This window comes from Ixodes scapularis, unplaced genomic scaffold (genome assembly GCF_016920785.2).
Source record: "Ixodes scapularis isolate PalLabHiFi unplaced genomic scaffold, ASM1692078v2 PGA_scaffold0__279_contigs__length_252992795, whole genome shotgun sequence".
Classification (NCBI taxonomy): domain Eukaryota; kingdom Metazoa; phylum Arthropoda; class Arachnida; order Ixodida; family Ixodidae; genus Ixodes; species Ixodes scapularis.
The window spans coordinates 87,402,829-87,424,595 of record NW_024609835.1 but is presented as its reverse complement, the minus strand read 5'-3'; the positions used below and the strand labels follow the sequence as shown (position 1 = coordinate 87,424,595).

Sequence of the window (21,767 nt, the reverse complement as noted above, 5' to 3'; positions counted from 1 at the left end):
TCAAACTTTCACCGAATATGCACCGAGCAGGTCAGACTTACCGTGTGAAATTTCAAGGCGAAGTTCTTGTAAAAATATGAAAGCAAAAATCTTGCCAAAATCAATGTTGGGCGCATTCACAGATGACTGGGTTAGCGATGCTAATTAACTGCTTAATTTACCTGCTAATTTCTCGTGCTTGTTTTACAGCGATGCTAAATACCTGTTTAATTTACCTGCTAATTTCTCGTGCTTGTTTTACAACGATGCTAATTACCTGTTTAATTACCTGCTAATTTCTCATGCTTGTTTTACAGCGATGCTAATTACCTGTTTAATTACCTGCTAATTTCTCGTGCTTGTTTTACAGCGGAGGGTTCGCTTGGGATACCCTATATATGAAGCATTTGGCTGTCCCTGTGAGCTTCAAATTATTGAGTCCCCTTATGGGTATGCAGTAGTCAATAAACAATAAACAGCACAGTTTGATGGGGTTCTAGATACCACCTAAACCAAAGCAATTTCCAGTGATTAACAGAAGCACCAAACTTCTGTTCTTCCCTCACACTCTAAACCAATAAAAAGCTGCTACATTCGTGTATGCTTTCAAACACCAAGCCTCCGAGGCCACAACAGAAGCTGAATAACTCACATGGCTGATATGTATAATCCTGGGTGCTGGCGGGAGTAGAGCTTGACATTGGGCCTGAAATAAGAAGCAAGATGTAAATAAAAATAGCAAAAGGTATTCAACAAACAAAGCTCTCTCCAACTGTCTTAATCACCTGTGATTATTCCTTCTCACGGAATAGGCCTTATAAGCGCAAGCCAATTTAATAGACTGATGTCACTAACTATTCATGCACTGCTTATGCTTCCAGTTTTTCAACTAAATGCGTAAGTGTAGTAGTGTTAGGAAATAGACCTTTTTCCAGTAGCTTTTCATGCATGTGCGTGCATACTGTCGCTCCCAATGTGCTGCCGCCATTATCAAAGGACAGCCACACAGTGGTACAAGTAGCAGCTCAGTAATACCATGGCACACCATGGTACAATTAACAGCTCATGTTCATCGCGTTTCTCTGCGGTTTGCCGGGGCTGTGCGGCTGACTTGTTTCTGCCAATATCGTTCAGCATCATTGGTGACCCAGTGAAGCATCAAAAGAGTGATTAATTTTCTAGTTCAACGATTTTTGAGGAACGCCTTGTAGTGATACTGTTCTTTTGATCTGTAGTTGGTTGCCCAAATCGAAGAAGGACAAAACTGTAACAGTTTATGCTTTTGCATCCTGTCGCCCAAGATACGAGTCAATCATCAATAAAAGAAGTAGGTCGCAGCTGTTCATCTCGCGAATTCCGTTGTTCGGCCTGGCAGCCGAGGAACAATGTTCGAATAAGGAATGCGAGTTGATAATCAAACAATCATGTTTTTAGGCTTTGAGAGATACTTTCTAGAGAAGAGAGGACAAGGAAACATTTCAGGTGAGGTAGACCCTAGAAATAGCCTTCATCATGACTGTTTTGCTTATTATACAAGCAAAACAGTCATGCCTAGTATGGTCCTGTTTTAGCGGGAAAACATGTGGTACGGATGGCCCGACAGCACGCGGTAGCGAATGGGTTTAGTTTGGCTTGATTTTCTATTTATTTTGAAACACCGAAAGTATAGCTCATCCCTACATAGTAATAGTAGTGTCGGGGTCAATAATGACTTCAGTGTAAATGCAGCTAGTTAGTTATGGTGGGATATAAGGGAATGTTGCTGACTGGGAAGCAGTCATTTCTGCTTTGTTGGCCCTCACCATGGAAACAAGCTTGGAACGGACACATGGCCAAAAGTAGCATTTTTCTTTACTTTCCTTGATTGTAAACCGAAAGTTAGCCCACTCCATATTTTCACCCGATTTGCTCTTGAGTTTAGGTGGACTATCTTTAAGCAAATTAAAATAGTAAAATATGCATAAAATTTCTCCTTCATTTGGCAAAGTTGCTCTTAAAAATTGCACAGGACAGAACCACAAGGGCTGAAGGTATTAGAACCCTCCTTGCAAGGTTAAGCAACAGGCACCATCTATAAGGGGTGCTTAGCAGTCAGTGACAATGGTTTATTACGCACAATCACCCACAATACAGGTTAGGATGTCAAAGCAAGCACTGGGAAGCGCCGGCAGCATTATCTACATGAGCGGAAGAGCCTACAAGGCCTGCGGCACGTGCATGACCCGCTCTGGCGCTATTTCAATGAAATCCATACTGCTTCACATGCATCTTCCTCGTTCCCCGCGTTATCTTGGCCGCTTATTAGACGCCGAGTCAGTCTTTGCCAGTTGTCACTGAGGCTTTAACACCACGTTTTCCAGGTACATAATTACTCAAAATATATTGAATCAAACATTGTGAGTTAACAATGAATGTTAATTTGTCCGCATCGTCGGGTAAAAGTGTAAATGCTGTAAAGAGTAAAATCTTTAGCAGTAGCATCTCGCTTAACTTTTTTTTATGAAAGCCAGAACCTATGTACCGCCACAGCAATAGTTTACAAAGATTCACTACTGCCAAGGTCACTACTCACTTAATCATAAATAAAACAGCCTTTACTTATCTTAGGCAGCCATTTTACCTAAGGACAAATTCAACAGAGGGAGAAACTCATTTGGTCCTCAACTGATGGCAACTCGTACAAGGTGACTACTTACTCAAAGATGAACAGGGCAATGAACCCTGTGGTGATCCCCAGCTGAACGACAAGGATGCCATATACCTTGCGGATAAAGCCTGTAATCAAATAAAGGAGCGATTATGAGCAGGATAACAAAACCAACTACATCCCTTTTTGACTGGAAGCAGGCACAACTAATGCTGCAGAGCAACAATAACTACATAAAACATATTTCCAACCCACAGAGACCTTTCAAACACACTTGTGAAGCCTGGAACAAATAAGAGCATTTCTTTTCATCTCCTTTAAAGAGTTACATTTGGTTTTGATACCAAACATCCAAGGATGCCTCGCTATTAGGCACTTCTTAGATCTCATGCATGCAAGCAGTACACTTTTTTTATACTAGACATTTTTATGCGAATATTCCACATAAAGACTGCTCTACTGTTCTGAAGTGATTCACATATATGAAAAAAAAATAATATAGGTAAACTTGAAAAAAATAATAAAATGTACAAAAAAGAATTCATTTTGATTCCACAGATGAAGTCGGCGTGCACACAATGTGTTTCTGCTGCATTCTTCAAGGTTTGCAATAAACAATAGCTTTTTTTTTTCTTAAATTTTGCTTTTGTTATAGCATGTCATTTTATTTTAAGCTATGTACTTTTCAGTGGGAAGATGAAAAGGTCTCATATTTTTTGTTTCTTCCCATAAACAGTTTCAACGCGTTCAGTTACTAGCTGTCACAGTGGCAGAGACAAAGCCAGCAGCTTTGCATATACCCACTGATTAGTGCAGTGGTAGAATGTCGGGCTCTATATCACGGCGACGTGGGTTCGATTTCCGTCAGGGTGCGTTTAGAGCTTCGTCCTTTCTTCTCAACTTACCACTTTGAATAGAATCATACCCCGAAGTATGCGTTACACATTTTGTAACTGGTTCTATGACATTCCCGTCACACTTTCCTCAAGAATCCCAGCCCCGAAAGGGGAAGTGCAACAAATTTTATGTTTAAAGCAGTTACAGCCCACATTTTGTAGTGTTCATGTAGGCACAAGTGAGAAGAAAGAATGTGCCCCCTTCTCCTTCCAAAAAAAGACCAACATTTCGCGGCGTAATCACAAAAGAAAAAACATTATTTGCCGATCTGCAGCCATGTGTGTCGGTGACAGGAACTATGGTGACGCGTCACTGGAGTACACGCAAAAGTCAACAAACCCGGTCCCCACCCGCTGCTACGTCTGCCATCAGCCCTGCGGCCAACCATGTTCTATCTTGATCGCTCCCCATGAATTTCGGCAATGTTAATCCTTGAAAAGTCGACAATTGCGGAGGGAGCGGCCGGGGGCTCTGAAGACATAACCCGACGGGAAACCGGGTGGTCTTCCAGTGACGCCACTCGAAAGACGGCGTAAAAGTTGAGGGAAACTTTGACCTTCAATTTTTTTTTTTTAATATGAATTTGCTTGCACGAAAAAAAAATTGTTTTCTGTTTGTTCTGTAGGTGACACAAATTCCTGCAATTAATTGACCAAAGTCCAAAAATCATTGCACCGCCTCTTTAAAAGGGTTTTGCATTAAAATGTGATTGCCAGACACAAGTACATTGAGCACATGTGCAACTCAAAAGACTAGACCGGGACTGATTGAGGAAATTTCGCAGTTAAGGTTTTGCATTACATTCGCCCTGCTGGGAGTGGGTGCCTTCAAAATTTTCTTCTCTCCGATAGCACGCTACTTTTAAGCTTTTTATTTCGAAGTGCGATATGTAGAGCTGTTCATAGCTACAGATCACCCATGGATATCTTCTCTATGACACCGGCGGACGCATGTAAAAATGTGCCACATTTTTCAAATAGCAGATCGGACACGATGCACTGCAGACAAAGGCAGGATGTTATTTTCTTAGCCCTTATATTTGATACAGGTATCAAATGCATGGTCAAAATGACGGTCGAAATGACTCGAGCCATGGCTGCCTGATGCTGTGATGCATTTCTTTTTTATTCAAATAAACGGCAGAGCTGGCTTCTCCGCTCAATCAAAAGCTGAGTGTGAGTTTGGTTTGATTATTTTGTCAGAATAAGTAGGAAGTTCTCAAAGGACTGTTGATCGTTCTCTTCAAGCAGAACAGATGATTATGGTCATAGAGTGTGGTCTTTCTCGACAATCCTGATGGGCCCTTTTGGACGACGATCCTATAGGATTCAGATGTTGGTTCGGCTTATTTGATCATTCCGACAGCTTACACGGACTCTAACATCAGCATCGATGTCTGCGTATGATGCATTGAAATGGAGGCATGCAACAAATAGGGCTGGGAATGTTTATTTAGCACAAGCACACACGCATTAGATAGAATGCTCACTCAAAAATATTTTTAAAAAAGATGGATATTGGTTTTGTCGCGGATATACAACTATAGATTAAGCTTGCAGATGTGATTTGGATGTAGATGCAGTCTCAGAATGTGGGTAAAATGCAGATATGAAAATAATTTTGTAACGGTACACATAAAGATTATGAATACGAAAGAGAGAAAGGGCTTCACAAATTGAAGAATCTGCATTCTGGCAGCCTCTTTTTGTCTTCACATTCCCGATACTTGCAGTTTCAGAGTCAAGTACCACCTAGCCGAGTTAAGCATTTTAAAGCAGAATGCTTTTATGGTGTTGGTTTCACCATCGTCAGTAAGAAAAAGCGTTGCACTGGTTCCCTCAGTGCCCGTCAGGAGTCTTTACAGAAACCACCTTTTCCCTTGCCACGAATTTAACCCCATACTGAACCTTTTGCTCCATCATCCAATGATGGTGACTTAGTTGTGAGCTTGAAAACATGCCGCCAATAAAAAGTGAAATGATTCAAATCATGATTTAATGAGAGAAATTTGAAACCTTTTACAAAGATGACAGACGAAGGATGCGTTATGCACCTGCGCATCTCAAACAAGTCTAAAAAGCCCCCAAAAGTCCAAGACAGCAATACACATAAGAAAGGTCTAAAATCACTAAAGTATTGGAGACCAACACCTATCTAAATTTCTAAAAGTGCAAAAAATTGGCAGAAACTAGGACACACATAACATACCGTAGTCTGCCTTTCTCGACTTTATGCGAAGAATCAAGTAATAGGAACTGCTATCTAAACGTAGCATCAGTGATACAGAGGTCCTTGAAGAACTCTGGTGCCATCACAACTTCCTGCTTTTTTTTTGTTAGAAACCTGCATATTACTTTGGGGGCTCCAGAGGTCGTTCTAGAAACATTTGAAATGACAGGAAATTTTAATTTCCAAATTTGACTCCAGGGAAAGAAAATAATAATGGGCTAACTGGGATTCTTCTTTTTCTTCAAGGCATGACTAAATAAAATGATGAAAGAAAATTATATGATCAATCTTTACTTGCTATTAGGTTAGAAGAATAAAAGGCAATGCCCCTCCCCTCCCCCTCCCCCCCCCCCCCCCACACACACACACTTCTATTGTTTTTTCTGCTTTATTATACAGCAAAAGAAGTTACAAAATGCTGCATGCCACCTTCTATTTTCCTTTCCACATAAAATGTGACATAGCGATGGGCCATCTTACAAGAGCCACATCTTGTTACTAATTTCCTGATGTTACACTTGAGAATAATGTCTACACAAACAACTTCTTCTTATGCATGCATGTGTGAACACTATACCTAAAAACACAACACCAAGAAAATAGCCAAAGGAGAAATGCCCCCTGATGTATTTAAAGAGTGCACCACTCTTAGCACAATCCTTGACTTGCCACTTCATTTTTTCAGCAAGAAAGGATATGACACTGAAAGTTTAAATGTAGCAGAATATGCTCATTCGCAGCCTTCAATTAGGCAATAAGAGTTTTCCTCCAATGCAAAGCAGTATGAGTAAAATTTTGGAGTGCTTAGAAGTTGCTTCCGTGCTGACCGCACTGCACAGCGTATAACCACACAAAAAATATGAAGTTAGCTTGTCAAGGAACATAGACGAGAATCAAAATGTCTCACCGTGACGCACGGCTTTCTCTGAAAAGCTGTTGATTGTGTTGTCGTTGCCATAGCCCACTCCACCAACCTCAGCATCATAATATGACATTGTGATAACCTGTAAAAGAGTGGAAATGTAAGCAAGACAGAACAACCAAGCAGGAATCTAATTCCTCATGCTAAGATAAGCAGGGGAATGCAAAGGATGGGGGACAATGCAACAACAATCATTTCAGCAACAGAGTACATAAAACAAACGGGACTGCAGAGCCCCACTGCATTGTCCTCCTATTTGTTCCTTCGTCATTGGTTCGTTGTGACGGTGCAAACGGCAGTTTTAAATTTTATTAATGCAAAAAATAATCTTATCAACATGAGTCATATACGAGGAATGCATTTAATGTTTTTTAAACCACTTTCTCTCGAGTTTTAGACTATGAATTAACATGCTGGCATACCTTGAGTACAGCAAACACTAATCAACTGAACTTATGCAGAGAGCAAGTTGTATGCTTCTTGCACAGGATTTGCGGTGATGTAAGGATGCCAAGCTCTGATTGAAGGATAGTGGGTAGACCTCAAAGCAGGCTGCCTTGAGGTGTACACACTATGCTTCAATAAGAACCAATCAGAGCTCGGCCTTCTGATGCCACCACAACCTCTGCAAAAGAAGCGGACAAACTTGCGCTCCGCACAGTCGGTGACAGGTTAAGAGTTCAGGGGAAGCTCCTCCCAACCCACTCCACTTTAGCAGAGTGAGCGCTGGAGAGGAGGTCGCCTCCTCTCCAGCATTCTTTTTGCTAAAGTGGAAAGAGGTTGGAGGGGTTCCCCTGAACTCTTAACCTGTCACTGACTACAAGTCCAGAAGTTGAGAGATCAGTTACGTGTCCTTGTAATGTGGTGAGGTAAGTATCTGCTTAACGCCGTCCGATATGTCAACAGCAAGAAAGAAAATTAAGACAAAATTCGCTGATGGCTCGCTCCTTACTCCCGTTTCGTGCCACGGGAACATAGTAAAATGGCGCAATAATGTGACGTGTGAAACATGTTTATTATGAAAGCTACGCAGACGGCTAAAGATCGGCAATCCCACGAGACCTGTGAAGTTGTCGCGCAAGATTTTCTCATCGAGAAACAGGAAATGGGAAGGGTTCAACTCGCCTCAGCCAGTGAACTAGAGCGAATGATAGCTGCTGACGCAACCCAGGGAAATGGAAGCTCCCCGGTCAAACTGCAGTACTGCTCTATCGCGGTTCTTGGCGGCGTCCGTGGCAAAAGAGTAACTGGAGTAACGTGTCGAAGCAGATTTTGTGCCTACTGTGTTGTGAAGTGAAAAGCGAAGTCTCCCTAAAATGGCGAACAATATCATAACAGGTTAGGGCAAGCAGATCGTAATATCAAAATTGAAAGGTGAAATACGCCCGTGTTCTACGCACACGCTATTAAATGGTCGTCATTCATTTCATAAACGGGTGAGAGTTGTCGGAGAGATTAGGCAAGCTCGCATGTTGACATCGGAAAGCTGCGAGTCTAATTTGAACGGGTGAAGGTTCTTCCTACTCCTTTCTTCACGTTTTACTCGCTATTATGCGCACACTAGGACTCTGAATTAGTGAGATCACAGTCCAAATTGTCTTACCCTTTTGCGTGTTCGTCCACCAACTGAAGATTCTAAAGCAAAATTCCCGAAGCTTCTCGGAGCACCGTCACCGCAGCAGCCAAACGCAACTCGCTTCCAAAGCTGACGTCATCGAAAGATCGTAGCTTGAATGAATATATCCATACATTGATAGATGAATGGATAAATGATTTTGGCTGAGCCCTCTGGATCTGACGGTAGCTTGCGCCACCTAGCCATTTTGTTTTACCATTTAAAGGGGCCCTGCATGCACTTTTTTACTGGTTTTTAATTTGCACCGAACCTGAGCGCACTGACCGTAGTACCTTGCCGAAACTTTTCTTTTCTCAAATATCGCTTTCTTTTAAAAGTTATAGGCAAATTAAAATTACCATGCCAACGTGACCACATCACGTGAACGTAGCTAGCCTTCGTCTTGCTATGGGCAACAGAAGGCTTTGCTATGGGGTACTAGAATACACCACAGTCTAGCCTTCGATCTGATAAAACCTACCGGACGGTGCGCGCGCAAGCCTGCAAGGAGTCCTTCTACAATCAACCATCCATTTCACAGATGACTTGTCACGTGCACCAATCGCCAGAAAGATCTGCGGTCACGCTGGGCACAAAATCGTTTAAACTTTTTATGACTAGGCTTCACCAATATTGCAACGTGCCCCCTCCTAGTACTTCTAACCTCCTTGGTTGCTTGAGTCAACCGAGTCAACGGGTTGAGTGGCCGTGAACTAGAGGAGGGATAGTGAGCTCAGCGAGCGCTCACGGCTGCCGCACTCCGTGTTGACCAAGGAGGTTAGAAGTACTAGGAGGGGGCACGTTGCAATATTGGTGAAGCCTAGTCATAAAAAGTTTAAACGATTTTGTGCCCAGCGTGACCGCAGATCTCTCTGGCGATTGGTGCGCGTGACATGTCACGTGTGAGATGGATGGTTGATTGTAGAAGATATCCTTGCAGGCTTGCGCGCGCTCCGTCCGGTAGGTTTTATCAGATCGAAGTCTAGACAGTGGTGTATTCTAGTACCCCATAGCTAGACGAAGGCTAGCTATGGTCACGTGATGTGGTCACGTTGGCATGGTAAGTGAGGAGAGTAAGGAAGAAAATGAGAAAGAGGCGAGGCGTCAAGGGAGCATGGCTTGTGGAGGCTACACGGCCGACGTCATGCCCTCTCCTACCCTTCTATTCTCCATGGTGTTGACGGCGCGAGAGGGCGCCACTAAAGCGTGTTCCATTTTGAGAGCGAGAGAGAAAAGGGGAAAGGGCTACCGGCGCTTTCCCCCTTTCTGATTGTGTAGAAAGAGTGGAAGTCCCGGATGAGAGGCATGGCCGGTGTTGGGCGTCTGCATTGCCCCAACTTCGTTCGCGCTTTCTTCTACCTTTCGAACTCCCAAACTTAATTAGAGCCATGGTCTTTGATGGCGACAGTCCCCCGGTCATCGGGACACCATTGCTGGGTGATAGGGTGCACGAATAACGACAGAAAGCGTCGAATACTGTCCGAGGGCTTATACACCGACACGCGGGCTTGACGTCACGGAGCTGCGGCGGCGCTGCGATCGCGCCGGAGCCGGGGGGTGTGGGCAAAAGCGCGCACGTTTCGCATGGGCGTCATAGCATTTCAGCATTGCGCGAAGCTGTGTTGCCGTTAATTTCACCGAAATGTACAAGAAAAGCAGCGGAGTGAGTTTCCACAAGTTCCCGGCAGACTCTGAAAGACATAGAAGGTAGATAATATCCGTGGATCGAAAAGAATGGTCGCCTCGCGCGAACGGCCGTTTGTGCGGCAAACACTTTCTTGGAGGCAAGTGCGGCTTCCATTTCAATCTCCGTCCCGAGGCTTGCTTATGTGCAGGGAAACCGTTGTCTGATCGAGACCACCCGGATTTTGTTCCCCCGGTGTTCGCGCACAACGCACCGGCCAAGCGCTCGTCGTAAGCTCGCTACGCCCGTGCTACCGAGCAGAAAGGGATCGGCGACAGAACGGCAGTGTTGTAGGCGTTACCAAAAAAAAAAAAAGTAACGAAATACGTTACTCGTTACTTGCAAATAAAAGGTACGCGTTACTGAGCTCCGTTATCTAAAAATAAAAGGAACGCGTTACCGCTACCGATAAAAAGTAAGGCACGTTACTTCTGCGTTTTGACGATACACGTCATATATCAAGCAGAAACTGAACATAATTATTTAATCTCTTTTTACGGTTTCACCTAAATACCTACAAAAAGAAAAAACGCAAAGAAAAACATGGCTTGACGCCTAAAACACGGAAACAATTGAAGTGTAATTTCTTTAAGACTTGGGAAGTAGTAGTGACTAAAGTAACAGCGTTACTTGAAATAGTAACATAAGTACGTTACCCGTTACTGTGTCAAAAACGTAACGAGTAGGTTACTACGTTACTGAAAAAGTAACGCATTTCTGGTAACGCCGTTACTTGTAACTTAATTGTTGCCGCCAAGACTGCAGAACGGACAGACCTTTACTGGTTGTAATGCCTTGTGGTCATGAGGGTATGAAAAATATCATACCTTGACTTGAAGACGCTCTGTGTATTTAATCAATTAATGAATACACACACTTCCGCAGACCCAGTCTGCTAATCCCGCCGGCAGTGCGGAAACCGACTCGAAGTAATCGTAGGCCTCGAGAGACTTTATTTATTTATTTATTTATTTAAAAGTTCCCTCAAGGCCCGAAGGCATTACAGAGGGGAGCGGGTTACATCAATAGAATTCAACAACATACAATGAATAACAACCTATGAATGTAAAACAATATGTACATATTAGTGAAACGCTGAAATGTGAACATTGTTAAGGCAATTTTTGAAAGCAACGCTGTCAGATATTGATACCACAGACGCTGGAAGGTGGTTCCACAACACTGTAGTTCGGGGTATGAATGAATTGTGAAAAGTAGTAGTGTTACATGAAGGTACGCCCATCTTGTGTCGGTGATCAAGACGCTGTGATATGTAAAAAGGAGGTGCTAATAACTTGTCACGCAAAGTATGATTGTGGTAGTAGATTTTGTGAAACAGGCACAAACGAAAAACTTCTCTACGCGATGCAAGATTAGGCAGGTTCAAACTTGATTTCATGGATGTTACGCTGGCAGTGCGGTGATAATTAGTAAGTATGAATCGGGCGGATCTATTTTGAATTGCTTCAACTGCAGATGTTAATACGTCAGTACCGGGGTCCCAAATTGAAGAGGCATATTCTAGTTTGGTGCGAACAAGTGTTTTGTAAAGAAGTAGTTTAAGTGATAAGGGAGCTGCTGAAAAATTTCGTTTTATGAAACCCAGCATACGATTGGCGTTACTTGTTACGTATTGAATATGAGTTTCCCAGGACAGATTGGATGAAATATGAACCCCCAAATATTTGTAGGTTGTTACTTGTTGTAAAGGAGTGTGGTTTAGGTAATAACAAGAGACATCACTCTGAAGCCGAGAAACCCTTATTACCTTACATTTGTTAGTGTTAAGCTGCATATGCCATAAGTCACACCATTCAGATACACGGTCAAGGTCACACTGAAGAGAAGAAACATCGGATTTGTTAGTCACTTCACGATATATAACACAGTCGTCAGCAAACAAGCTAATCGAAGATGAAACACAGGAGGGTAAGTCATTGACATATATAAGGAAAAGAAGAGGACCCAGTACAGACCCCTGCGGCACTCCGGACGTCACAGAAGCTGAAGGAGAAGACGTGTCATTCGCAAATACAAACTGAGACCGGTTAGTTAGGAAGGCGTGAATCCAAGATAGTGTAGCGGAATCAATGCTGAGTTTGCTTAGCTTATGAAGTAGTAGACTATGTGATACCTTATCAAATGCTTTAGCGAAATCGAGGAATATGCAGTCAGCTTGGGAACTTCGATCAAGAATAAGGTGAAGGTCGTTAGTGAAGGTTAGTAGCTGGGTTTCACACGAAAATGACTTACGAAAACCGTGTTGGGCGGGAGAAAAGAAGTTATTAGACTCCAAAAAGTTTACTAAATGTGAAAAAATGACGTGCTCAAGAATTTTGCATGGGATGCTTGTTAGCGATATGGGACGGTAATTAGAAGGAGAATGTTGATCACCCGTTTTGTGTATCGGCACCACCTTTCCCACCTTCCAGTCGTCCGGCAAATACCCACAATTAAGAGACTGATTAAATAGTTTAGAAAGTATTATTGAAGAATATTCTTTGGTACTTTTTAGGAATTTTGAATTAATATCATCTACTCCCGCGGAACACGATATTTTTAAATTATCGATTACATTAACAATTCCACAAGCATCAATAGCGACCGGGTACATAGGAACAAATCCAGTATGTTGAAATGGAGGTAAAGATGACACGTTAACGTCTGAAAATGAAGCCACAAAGGCGGAGTTCAAAACAAGGGCACACTCACTAAAAGGCACAGCATTTCCAGAGGAACTAAAAAATGATATTGACGATTTTTCATTTCGATTAATTACATTCCAAAACTGCTTTGGGTTGCTTGTTAAAAGTGATGGTAGAGTTACATTAAAATAAGTAGCCTTCGCATTTTCAATAGCACTTTTATAATTATTGGCTGCAATATGGTATGCAGACCATTTAGAATCAACATTTGAAAATGTAGCTGCTCGAAATTTTTGTTTTTTCTTGTTAGAAAGCCTTTTTAATGTGGTGTTAAACCATGGTGATTGCGGGTTAACGGAAATATTGCGCAAAGGTATATATGTATTAGTAAGATGCACAACCTGCGTTTTAAATAAATCCCAATTTTCCTGAATTGAGCGTTCCGAAAAGAGCGGCAAGTAATCATCAAGAAAAAAAGAAAGTTCACTGTTAATGGCCTCGAAGTTACCTTTAGCATAGTCGCGTATTTTTTTCTGAATCTTTGGAGCATTTCTAACAGGAACATCGATGACAAAATGTATTAATGAATGATCACTTATGCCCTGCATGGTGCTAATTGAAGATATTAAAGAAGATGACGTTGTTAAAATTAGATCCAATATGTTGGCTGTTGTATGGGTAATTCTAGTAGGAAGAGTCATCAATTGACTGAAGCTGAAATCGCTACACATGTTTATGAAGTCAGTCGCGTCTGATGAAAATGGGTGACTGTAAGCATGCAAGCCAGTCCAGACTATATTTGGGTAGTTGAAGTCACCTAAAAGAATGATCGGAACGGAAGGAAAGCGTATTATTAATGAGTTTATTGCGTCATGAAGACTGGTAACGAAGGAATGATTGTTAGATGGCGGGCGATAGCATACACCCAAAATAAGTTTCTGGTTATTCAAATGCAAACAAACCCATGTTATTTCCAATTCGCTATTCAGGCGCACGCAAAACGATTCAATATGACTTGCAATTGCGATTAACACACCGCCACCAGTCCTTTCACCTCTATCGCAACGATAAACCTTGAAACTTTTTTCACAACAAAATATTTCGGAATTTTTAACAGAAGAGGAAAGCCACGTTTCGGTTAAAACCACAATATCAGCACTGGATGAGTCTATAGCAGAGCACAAGTCATCCCCATGACGCAACACACTCCTTATATTACAAAAAAGTACTGACAAATGTTTGTTTTTATCAGTACGACCCTCACCCCTCGCAACTCGTTATGATGATGCAGATGTTAGGTTAGTTGGAACAATCTCTGTGTTATCTCTCGCGCGCACATCGGGGGCGGAACCGAACTCAAAAACATTATCAGTAGTCGCGTTGTACATGTAGCACTTTTTGTTGACATGCAGCTTGTTATACCGCAGCTGATATATGCAATTCGTAGCTTTACCAAATTCAATTAGTTTTTTTCTGGCAATTCGAGTAGCTGGAGAAAAATCTTCGGTGATATACGTCGTGCTTCCTTTTAATTTTAGTCGCGAGAAAAGTACCTTGTCCTTGACCTTAAAGGAAGAAAACTTTATAACTAGCGGGCGACATCTGGTAGGATTGAAGGAGCCGATTCGATGTGCGCGCTCAATGCAATCTGGGGTAACCTGGAGCTGAAGGGAACGGGAAATAAGCTCGAGAACTTTTGTTTCACTTTCCGCCCATGTTTCTGACGCAACATCGGGAAGACCATGAATAATGAGGTTATCACGTCTTGAACGATCTTCAAGTTCATTAAGACGCTCGAGTAAGTTAACGTTATTGTTCTGCAAAGCTTCTGCGACGCCCTGCATCTCTTGAAAGTCGTGGTCGACTATTTCAAGCGCAGAAATCTTACTTTCAACAAGGAGGAGTCGACTTCCAAATTCGTTAATTTTTGCTTCAATGGATTGCTGGTTTTTTTTTATTTCTTCCACGGTTTTTATTAAACTGCTCTGCCCCTCCTGTGACTTTATGGCACGAGCATTAAGGTCTTGCAGCAGCTTGCATACATCATCTAGTTGCGTCGCTTGAGCTACAGTCATGGGGCCGGGGTTAAGCTCTACGTCGCCAGAGAGTAATAACAGTGACCTCAAAACGTCGAGACACTCCAGAAGTAATGCGAAAAAAACACTTGGGCACGGAAACAGCAAAAGGCAATGGTTGTTAGTTTTCTTAGCGTGTAGTGATGGAACGGAACCAACCTGCACAAGGATGCACACAGCGTTAGAACGATGCATTCCTAAGCTGTTTCCATGCCCACTGAAGCATCCAAGGGCGCTCCACGGTTTTAAAGCCAGGCCATCCGTGAGTGACGATGTCGATGTCGATGCGTAAACCCTCTCGAACGGAGTGAAGACACGCTGCGGTTGCGGCCAATCCGCGGGAGCACCGAAGGGCCCGCCGACGATGTTGTCCGGAAAGCCAAGCAACACTTGATTATTTGCTGACGGGGTGACGATGACTGGTTGAAGTAACGGTGACCAGCGCCGCAGGAAGAACAGCGATGCCAGTATCTGCACAAGGATGCACACAGCGTTAGAACGATGCATTCCTAAGCTGTTTCCATGCCCACTGAAGCATCCAAGGGCGCTCCACGGTTTTAAAGCCAGGCCATCCGTGAGTGACGATGTCGATGTCGATGCGTAAACCCTCTCGAACGGAGTGAAGACACGCTGCGGTTGCGGCCAATCCGCGGGAGCACCGAAGGGCCCGCCGACGATGTTGTCCGGAAAGCCAAGCAACACTTGATTATTTGCTGACGGGGTGACGATGACTGGTTGAAGTAACGGTGACCAGCGCCGCAGGAAGAACAGCGATGCCAGTATCTGCACAAGGATGCACACAGCGTTAGAACGATGCATTCCTAAGCTGTTTCCATGCCCACTTGTACGCCTGCACCGTGTCGGCCGTGAACTGGCTTGGCGAAGAAACTAAATAAACGAAGACATGAGCCGCCGACTTCCGTGGCAGCAAATTTACGTCGGAAGTCCAGCAGCTAGGCCTTGTTTACGGCGTACGGATCCTCGTAGGCAACGCCGTCCAAGCACAGTTTGTTTCGATACCGCTACCGTTCAGGCTCGGGCAACGAGCTCAAATAGTCGGGCATAGCATACGACATACGTTATGAGGAAACACGACACACAAATAAAGATACAAGCGTCCCTACAACGTCAACAACGAGCGCACGCCATAGAGCTCACTGGCGAAAACACGGAGAGCCGAGCTGCTTTTGCCCACATAGCTACCGCGCATGCGCGGCCTTCCGGCCGTGTTGGTAAACAGAGCCGCTCCGCGTGTCGGTCTATATGTAGCTTGCATGGAATCCGGCAAGGCGAGTACGGCTGGAGTGTTTTTAAGCTCCATTGCTTTCCGCATGACTGGAAATGATGAACGATTTATACATTTTTGCTTGCAATGGGCCTATTTCAACGGAGCCGCTTTTAGTTGTAATCAACAAGCGATACACGAAACGGGAACCTCAATTAGCTTTGTAAACGCCCGGAGCTGCTACATATCGTCTTGCTGTGCTGTTTTTATCTTCGTGTCCCTGTTCTTATATTTCCTTGTGAATGAACGACGAAGACGCTCTAGATGTACTTTTATCGAACCGCAGAAAGCCTCGAAGCAGCCACGAATTATTTTACTATTTGATGCAATATTTTGGGTACTCACCTCAAATTTCTATAGCTGGCACGTTCGCTGCCGCTGTTCCCCCCGTCGCCACACTGGCGGATGCCATGACTCAAACAAAGAAACGTGCACACTGGGCTTGAAAACGCAGATCGCAACACACGAGACGTTCACTAGCGACTATCAAGCGCCTCAAAGTGCCTTAGTCAACGGAAACAGCCCACCAGCGGCACTCCAAGGAGCGCTTTTGCCGGCTCTCTGGTATCGAGCAAAAAATCGCAATTAAAAAAAAAAAAAACGTTTTCAACAATTTCCAGCTTCACCCGGCGGCGGAAATAGGCCTTCAACTAAGGGCTCATTCACACTGGAAGCGGATCCGCGTTCGCAAAGCGGTTGCGAACGCGGTTGTATAAGGATTCAGTACAATTGCACGCGCATTTGATGACATCAAATGCGCGTGCAATTGCACTGGATCTTTATACAACCACGTTCGCAACCGCTTCGCGAACGCGGATCCGCTTCCAGTGTGAATGGGGGGTTAAGGGTTGTAGATGATAAAATCGATTCAGTCACCACTGCAAATTATCACTATTAAGATAAATTCAGTTACGAAATTTTACAAGCAGTTATCATGAGAAAACTCGCACGCACATTGCGAGCGTACCCCATGTTCATCGGTGGTACAGCGTTCGGTGCGCGCTCCATTCACGAAATGTTCCGAGCGAAGTCGAGAGGATGGCGTTGAGGAAACGCCTTTTCGGTTTACGGACGCAATCCACTGCCCCCGGAGACAGGGGTCATGTGGAAAGCGATGAAGCTCAAAGACATTGCAAGCGCTCTCGCCTTGCTGGATTCCTTGCAAGCTACATATGTCCTCGGACAGTATTCTATGCTTTCTGTTTTTATTCGTGCACCCTATGACCCAGCAATGGTGTCTCGATGACCGGGGGACTGTTGCCATCGAAGCCTCTGGCTCTAATGAAGTTTGCGAGTTTAAAACAGAAAAGAAAGCGCGAACGAAGTTCGGGCACAGCAGACACTCAACACCGGCGAAGCCTCTCATCCGGGACTTTCACTCTTTCTACACAATCAGAAAGGGGGAAAGCGCCGGTAGCCCTTTCCCCTTTTCTGTCTCGCCCTCTTTCAGTAAAACACCTTTTCTGTGTACTCTCGTCTCCAGCCACCTAATAGGCGTATCCGGTATGGGCGACAAAAAAATAATCCAACGTTTCAACCTGCAAATAGTAAAAAAACAAAGGGGAGGCTATACGACGAAGTGTGACGGTTACATTTATATCCTAAATGCCTTCTATCGGCGTAACAAAGGCAAAACAATGTTTTCGCCCATACTGGAAGTGACGTCAATTCAGTCTCGAACGAAGCGATTTGCAGCGCGCGTCACTGGTTTTGAGAGGGTAGGTCAGTGTTGCCCGACTGCGCTGAGCTGTGGAGTTTCTCGTCAGTGGGCTGTGGCAGCCTGCGTAGGTGCACTTCCGGACGCTGGTGGGGGCTAAATTGCCGTGTTCTATTTTTCTTTTGTGTTCTATGGCGAATAGAATTTCTCGGCGTTTTTTGTTGCATTGTACTATTTTTGGGAACAAAAACAAAGCAATGGAAGCTGTTTTGGTGAGTCCGTGAGCGACAGAACAAATGCAACTGGAACGTTCGTTCTATTTTATGTTGATCTCTTTACGGCACCATACACTCAGCCGTGTCAATCTAGAAAGGTTTTAACCGTCGAAAATATTTGACCACACACGATATTCCAACTGCATGCATATTCCCCACCCACAACATAAAAATCAACGAGTCTCATCAATCGAACGACATATATTGTACGTACCCCACGGTGCCGCGTTATCCGAACAGGACTTGAGAAAGGTCTCAAATAACACAGCATATCCAATAAAGTGTCGACGATAGTAACTTCATGACGATCGGACGGAATCCGGCGTGTTTTGGGCACATGTAAAAAGGAGCTGCTTTTTGCACAGCTTCAAAGCAAATGAACGAAAGTTTCTCTTCCGTCCCCACACCCCGGACCCGACCCTATCAGCTATTTTTCGCAAAGACCCGGAACACAAGCCGGGAAGGCTTTTTGGAGATTATCTCAACGGAAATAATCCTCGAAGAACGTCGAACTGCCCGCGTCGCAAGCTGCTTGACGTTCGCTCTCTTCATTCGTTTCTTGCGAAGGCCGAGCAGGTTACGAGCCCTGGTAGTCCCTGGTTGTCACAGTGGAAGACAACACACAAAGGGTAAGCATCCTAAGCAGGCAAATAAAGTAAAAATTTCCAAGAAAAGCCGGCAAACTCCGAAGGCACAATGCAGCTGCGGAGTCACGCTGACCGGGTTTCCACAGCTCAGGCAGGTGGCAGAAATTTCTGACTGATAGGCAACGTTACTAAAACACTCAGTTGGGAAACTCGCCGTCGAAACCTGGGCCGCTGGCGTCCGCCGAGACCGAGCTAAATGCGACAATAGCGCCACTCTTTATCATTTGTCTGTACTGTGGTCACCTTGAGCTTTTTGAAAGCCTGTTTTTGCGTAAAAACAAACGAAAAAGACTCTTTTTGTATGACATTTATTGGAGTTTAGTACAAAAAGAGGGGCGCGTTATGTTTTTAAAATCTTTAGTTTGTAGGGTTTTGCGGCACAACTAATATTGTTTTTATACAAGCATGCCTCAGCGGGCCTTTCAGGTAGCACGTCCTGCCCTAGGTGCATTTTAACTTCGGTAGCTGAACGCGGCGCGTCCGCCGGGGAGATGGGGGTGGCACCCCTGTAACCCTGCCGCTGTATCTGTTTTTCGAGCCGAAATAGAAGTCACGTGCAGTTCCTCGAGTGGCCGCTGCGGGAGAAATGGTGGCGATGTGTTCGTCATTAGCTCGGTGCTCGGAGACAGTTTGGGGCCACTTTGTCAAAGCTGTCTCTATGGGAGTTTCCCAACTGAGTGTTTTAGTAACGTTGCTGATAGGGGTCGCTCGGTTCGCAAAATGGCGGCGGCCAGAGAGCTTTCTCTGGAAAGAGTTTGGCCAGCGGGTGTGGCGACGAAGGCGCCGGAAAGGAGAAAAGTAAATGAAAGGGAGGAGAGCGGGGTGTAAGATAGACAGGTGGGGAAACGAGAGCCAAATGAGTGAACGCATTGTGTCCCCCTTGGTTTTCTCTTTTTCTGTGGCGCCATCTATGTGGAGCACCGCGAACTCTCACTCCGGGTGGGCGACCGATGGCGACCGGCTAAACTGACGGAGATATTTGTTTGTGGATTTTTTAATGAAAGACTGTCGTGCTCTCGGTTTATTTTGCGCAGTCTCCCATAGAGTTCCACGCAAATCCGATTCCGATTTTTTTCCTCTCGCTGCAGCGCCATCTGTCGCAAGTCGGGGGTACCCGCAAGCAGACGAGTACACCATCCGGTCACGGCGCTGCGGTAGGCTTCTATGGGCCGTTTCCCCACCTGTCTATCTTACACCCTGGAGGAGAGCGCCAAAGGAGCGAGAGAGAAAGAAGGGAGCAGAGAGAAGACGACCGCCATTTTTTAGCAACGCTGTCGGAGAGGTCGGAGACTGGTCGGAGAAGAGCACTGCTGTGGCTACGCGTCGTCTGCTACGGGCCGACTTCTTTTTCGCCTAAATAAAAGTTTGTGGCCATACACCGAAATTTTTTTATTTATTAGCTTTTTAACACATCGAGGAATAACAGAATGTCATTTTCTTGCCAGAGCCAGCGATATAAAAGGCAATAATCGAGATTTAGATGCCGATCCCACGCATTCCGCCGGGAGAATGATCGAAGATGGCGGCCCTCCCCACTCAGTGGGGATATGGTGGGGAGCAGCCGGGAGTTCACGCGCATGCGCTCATGCCTCTCGCTCTACGCCGCGTGCTGATTGGCTCACCTGGAAGGAGAGCGTTCCGGCGGCGAGATCATAGACTGACCAAACTCTCCCCATATAGACCGTTTTATCGTGGGTAGCGCCATTTTGAGAGCGAGAGAGAAAAGGGGAAAGGGCTACCGGCGCATTCCCCCTTTCTGATTGTGTAGAAAGAGTGAAAGTCCCGGATGAGAGGCTTGGCCGGTGTTGGGCGTCTGCAGTGCCCCAACTTCGTTCGCGCTTTTTTCTACGTTTCAAACTCCCAAACTTAATTAGAGTCATGGTTTTCGATGGCGACAGTCCCCCGGTCATCGGGACACCATTGCTGGGTGATAGGGTGCACGAATAACGACAGAAAGCGTCGAATACTGTCCGAGGACCTATGTAGCTTGCATGGAATCCGGCAAGCAAGTAGGGCTGGAATGTTTTTAAGCTCCATTGCTTTCCGCACGACTGGAAATGATGAACCATTTATACATTTTTGCTTCCAATAAGCCTATTTCAACGTAGCCGCTTTTAGTTGTAATTAACAAGCGATACACGAAACGGGAACCTGAATTAACTTTGTAAACACCCGGAGCTGCTAAATATCGTCTCGCTATGCTGTTTTTATCTTCGTGTCCCTGTTCTTATATCTCCTTGTGAATGAACGACGAAGACGCTCTAGATGCGCTTATATCGAACCGCAGAAAGCCTCGAAGCAGCCACGAATTATTTTACTATTTGATGCAATATTTTGAGTACTCACCTCCAATTTCTATCGCTAGCACGTTCGCTGCCGCTGTTCCCCCCGTCGCCACACTGGCGGATGCCATGACTCAAACAAAGAAACGTGCACACTGGGCTCGAAAACGCTGATCGCAACACACGAGACGTTCCTGCAGCGACTATCAAGCGCCTCAAGGCGCCTTAGTCAACGGAAACAAACTCACCAGCGGCACTTCAAGGAGCGCTTTTGCCGGCTCTCTGGTATCGCGCAAGAAATCGCGATAAAAAAAAAAAAAAAAACAATCAATAGAACTACGTTTTCAACAATTTCCAGCCTCACCCGGCGGCGGAAATGAGCCTTCAACTAAGTGTTGTAGATGATAAAATCGAGTGAGTCAGCACTGCAAATTATCACTATTAAGATAAATTCAGTTACGAAATTTTACAAGCTGAAACAGCAGTTATCATGAGAAAACTCGCACGCACATTGCGAGCGCACCCCATGTTCATCGGCGGTACAGCGTTCGGTGCCCGCTCCATTCACGAAATGTTCCGAGCGAAGTCGAGAGGATGGCGTTGAGGAAACGCCTTTTCGGTTCACGGACGCAATCCACTGCCGCCGGAGACAGGGGTCATGTGGAAAGCGATGGAGCCCAAAGACATTGCAGCCGCTCTCGCCTTGCCGGATTCCTTGCAAGCTACATATGTCCTCGGACAGTATTTTATGCTTTCTGTTTTTATTCGTGCACCTTATGACCCAGCAATGGTGTCCCGATGACCGGGGGACTGTTGCCATCGAACCCTCTGGCTTTAATTAAGTTTGCGAGCTTAAAACAGGAAAGAAAGCGCGAACGAAGTTGGGGCACTGCAGACGCCCAACACCGGCCAAGCCTCTCATCCGGGA

At 44.8% G+C, this 21,767-nt stretch overlaps 2 protein-coding genes across 2 annotated transcripts in view; both read right to left on the bottom strand.

Annotated features, from left to right (window-relative positions):
• LOC8053265 (protein lifeguard 1) overlaps window positions 1-8,394 on the bottom strand; it is a 35,802-nt gene extending 27,408 nt beyond the window's left edge. Inside the window, 4 exon segments of the mRNA XM_029966639.4 lie at window positions 632-685; window positions 2,676-2,754; window positions 6,660-6,756; window positions 8,278-8,394. Coding sequence (XP_029822499.3) covers window positions 632-685; window positions 2,676-2,754; window positions 6,660-6,747 — 221 coding nt within the window. The 5' untranslated portion in view covers window positions 6,748-6,756; window positions 8,278-8,394.
• A 5,466-nt stretch (window positions 8,395-13,860) lies between these two features.
• LOC120846327 lies at window positions 13,861-15,529 on the bottom strand. Its single transcript, XM_040218058.1, has 2 exons — window positions 15,174-15,529; window positions 13,861-14,861 (listed from the first exon to the last, which is right to left on the bottom strand). The coding sequence occupies exons 1-2, from the start codon at window positions 15,510-15,512 to the stop codon at window positions 13,896-13,898; spliced, it is 1,305 nt and encodes a 434-aa protein (XP_040073992.1). The 5' UTR covers window positions 15,513-15,529; the 3' UTR covers window positions 13,861-13,895.
• Window positions 15,530-21,767: the final 6,238 nt, after the last annotated feature.

Coding starts and splice junctions, on each gene's coding strand:
- LOC120846327 (XM_040218058.1), bottom strand. CDS start 15,512: ATGCATCGTTCTAACGCTGTGTGCATCCTTGTGCAGATACTGGCATCG. Junction 14,862..15,173: donor GTTCTAACGCTGTGTGCATC/CTTGTGCAGATA, acceptor GCTGTGTGCATC/CTTGTGCAGGTTGGTTCCGT.